This window comes from Trypanosoma cruzi, genomic scaffold (genome assembly GCF_000209065.1).
Source record: "Trypanosoma cruzi strain CL Brener 1047053517147 genomic scaffold, whole genome shotgun sequence".
Taxonomy (NCBI): Eukaryota; Euglenozoa; class Kinetoplastea; order Trypanosomatida; family Trypanosomatidae; genus Trypanosoma; species Trypanosoma cruzi.
Window position 1 is genome coordinate 155,529 of NW_001849487.1, and position 1,972 is coordinate 157,500.

Here is a 1,972-nt window from a genome sequence, read left to right on the forward strand (position 1 = left end):
TGCGATTAGCACCGAGTCCACCACAGCGACGCGCGAGCCCGGCGGATATCGGTTCGCCACCAGTACGCCGCCGCCAGAGCGCGACTCAAGCCCGCTGATCAACACATCGGCGCGCTCGCCAGCAGACGGGTCGGACAGCCACCCAACAACGTACAGGCTCGCTCCGCCCACAAACGTGCAGTTCGCCAGCGTCACGTTGCGCACGCTCCCTGACATCAACTCCACGTCCACCACGACTTCCGCCGCAAAGGTCACACCAACGTAGCACACCACCGACGTCCCGAAGCCGGCGTTCACCTCCACATCCACACTCCCGTCCCGCACGCACAAGTCGGCGCCGTCGGTGCTCGATGACTCGGGAACAGCAACGGGCAGGCACGCATCGCCGTGACCGCCCTCAGCGCACGTGCAGGCGCAGCCATCACTCGAGGCCGTCGTCGTGTACGCGGGGAAGCACGACGCCAAGAGGGTGCATGGGTCCCCGCAGGTCAAAATGGTGGCATTGTACGCAGACGGGATGCCGTACCCCGCCCCCTCCCCGCCGTTCACACTGTTGCACGCGGCCACAATCGCTCCGTTCGTGAGATCGCGGGACCCTGTGGATATCCGCAGAACTGTCGGCGTTCCCCTGTTGGACATGAATCGGTTGCCGGACACAGACACCACGGAGTCGCGGAGATTCACCGTGGGGTTTAAAACAGTAAAGGCATCTGATGGAGATACACGGCAGAGGTTGCCACTCAACTGCAGCCAGGAGTTGTGGTAGATGTGCAAGGAGCAGCTTGAATAAAACACAACCAAGCTTCCCTGCATGTCGTTGCCGTGAAACACAACCGCTGACCAGAACTCCACACGTGAGGCCCGGAAAAATAACATGAAGTACTTCACCGGCCTCGTCACAACGTTGCCTCGGATCACCACTGCAGAGTTGTTCAGTACACTCAGCGAAGTGGATTCGCTAGACCCTTCAAGATGTATCAGCGTACCGTTAACGACAGCCATACGAAAAGTGTTGCCCATCACCGCAAACACGGAGTGCCAAGACACCCTCAGCGAAGATCCGACAACGTAAATGGCGCTTGACGATGCCGTCACACTCTGAAACAAATTTCCACTGAGCACCACCGCGGAGTCATTGCTGATCGCCAGTCCATTCATCAAAACACACGACTTCCTCATAACGTTCAATCCCGGCCGAGAGACCAGCCTTGTGACAGTGAAGCGGTTGCCGCTGATCGTGATGTTCGTGTGCGGCGGAAACCCACCCTCCGGGCTGAGCAGCGCGTCACGGAACGCGTTGCCGGTGACGACGATGTTCAGCGACCCCACAGCGGCGTACGCGTTGCCCAACAGCAACAGCACGGCACCGTCCCTCCACGTGCATCCATCGAACGTGACATTCGCCACGTCGCCCGTCATCGCCCCAATCAGCACTGTCAGGCTCATGCCGCCCCCGCTGAACGTCACGTTGCGGTAGCACAGCCACGACAGCCCGTCGCCCACAGCCTGCGCAACCTCGGGGTATACCATGTCGCTGATGCACCCACCAACCGGCGGCGGTGGCGGCGTGGGTGGTGGCGGCGGCGGCGGTGGCGGTGATGGCGGACCAGCAGGCACAGGCGCCGGGACGCACACATCGCCGTGCCCTCCAGCAGCGCACCAGCACCTGCAGTCAATGACCGCCGTCGTCAGCGGAGCAAAGCAATCGCCCTCCTTCGTGCACTCCCCGCACGCGGTGACCGTCGTCACGTTGGTAATGCCTTTCAGCTCCAGTTCAGCCGCCGTCGTCACCACCCGTCCCGCAACCGTCAGGCACCCAGCAACAAACCGGTAGCCGGCGTCAGCCTGCAACAGCAGAGGTCCCGACAACCCCGTCAAGCCCATCCTGCAGCCCGTCAGCGTCACCACGCTGCTGCTGTCGATGGTCACAAAAGCGGAAATCCCATACTTTGAAAATCGCTCCCAATCCCAC

The 1,972-nt window shown here is 61.6% G+C and overlaps 1 protein-coding gene across 1 annotated transcript, besides 2 other annotated features; it reads right to left on the minus strand.

Annotated features, from left to right (window-relative positions):
- Positions 1 to 1,972, minus strand: Tc00.1047053509101.9 (dispersed gene family protein 1 (DGF-1), putative; the record flags this gene model as incomplete). Its single annotated transcript, XM_797492.1, has 1 exon — positions 1 to 1,972. A coding segment is annotated over one exon (1,972 nt), but the record flags the coding sequence as incomplete, so codon positions are not given.
- Positions 1 to 1,972: a sequence feature (areas not merged during assembly with more than two copies in the genome that could not be assigned to a particular haplotype).
- Positions 1,552 to 1,605: a microsatellite.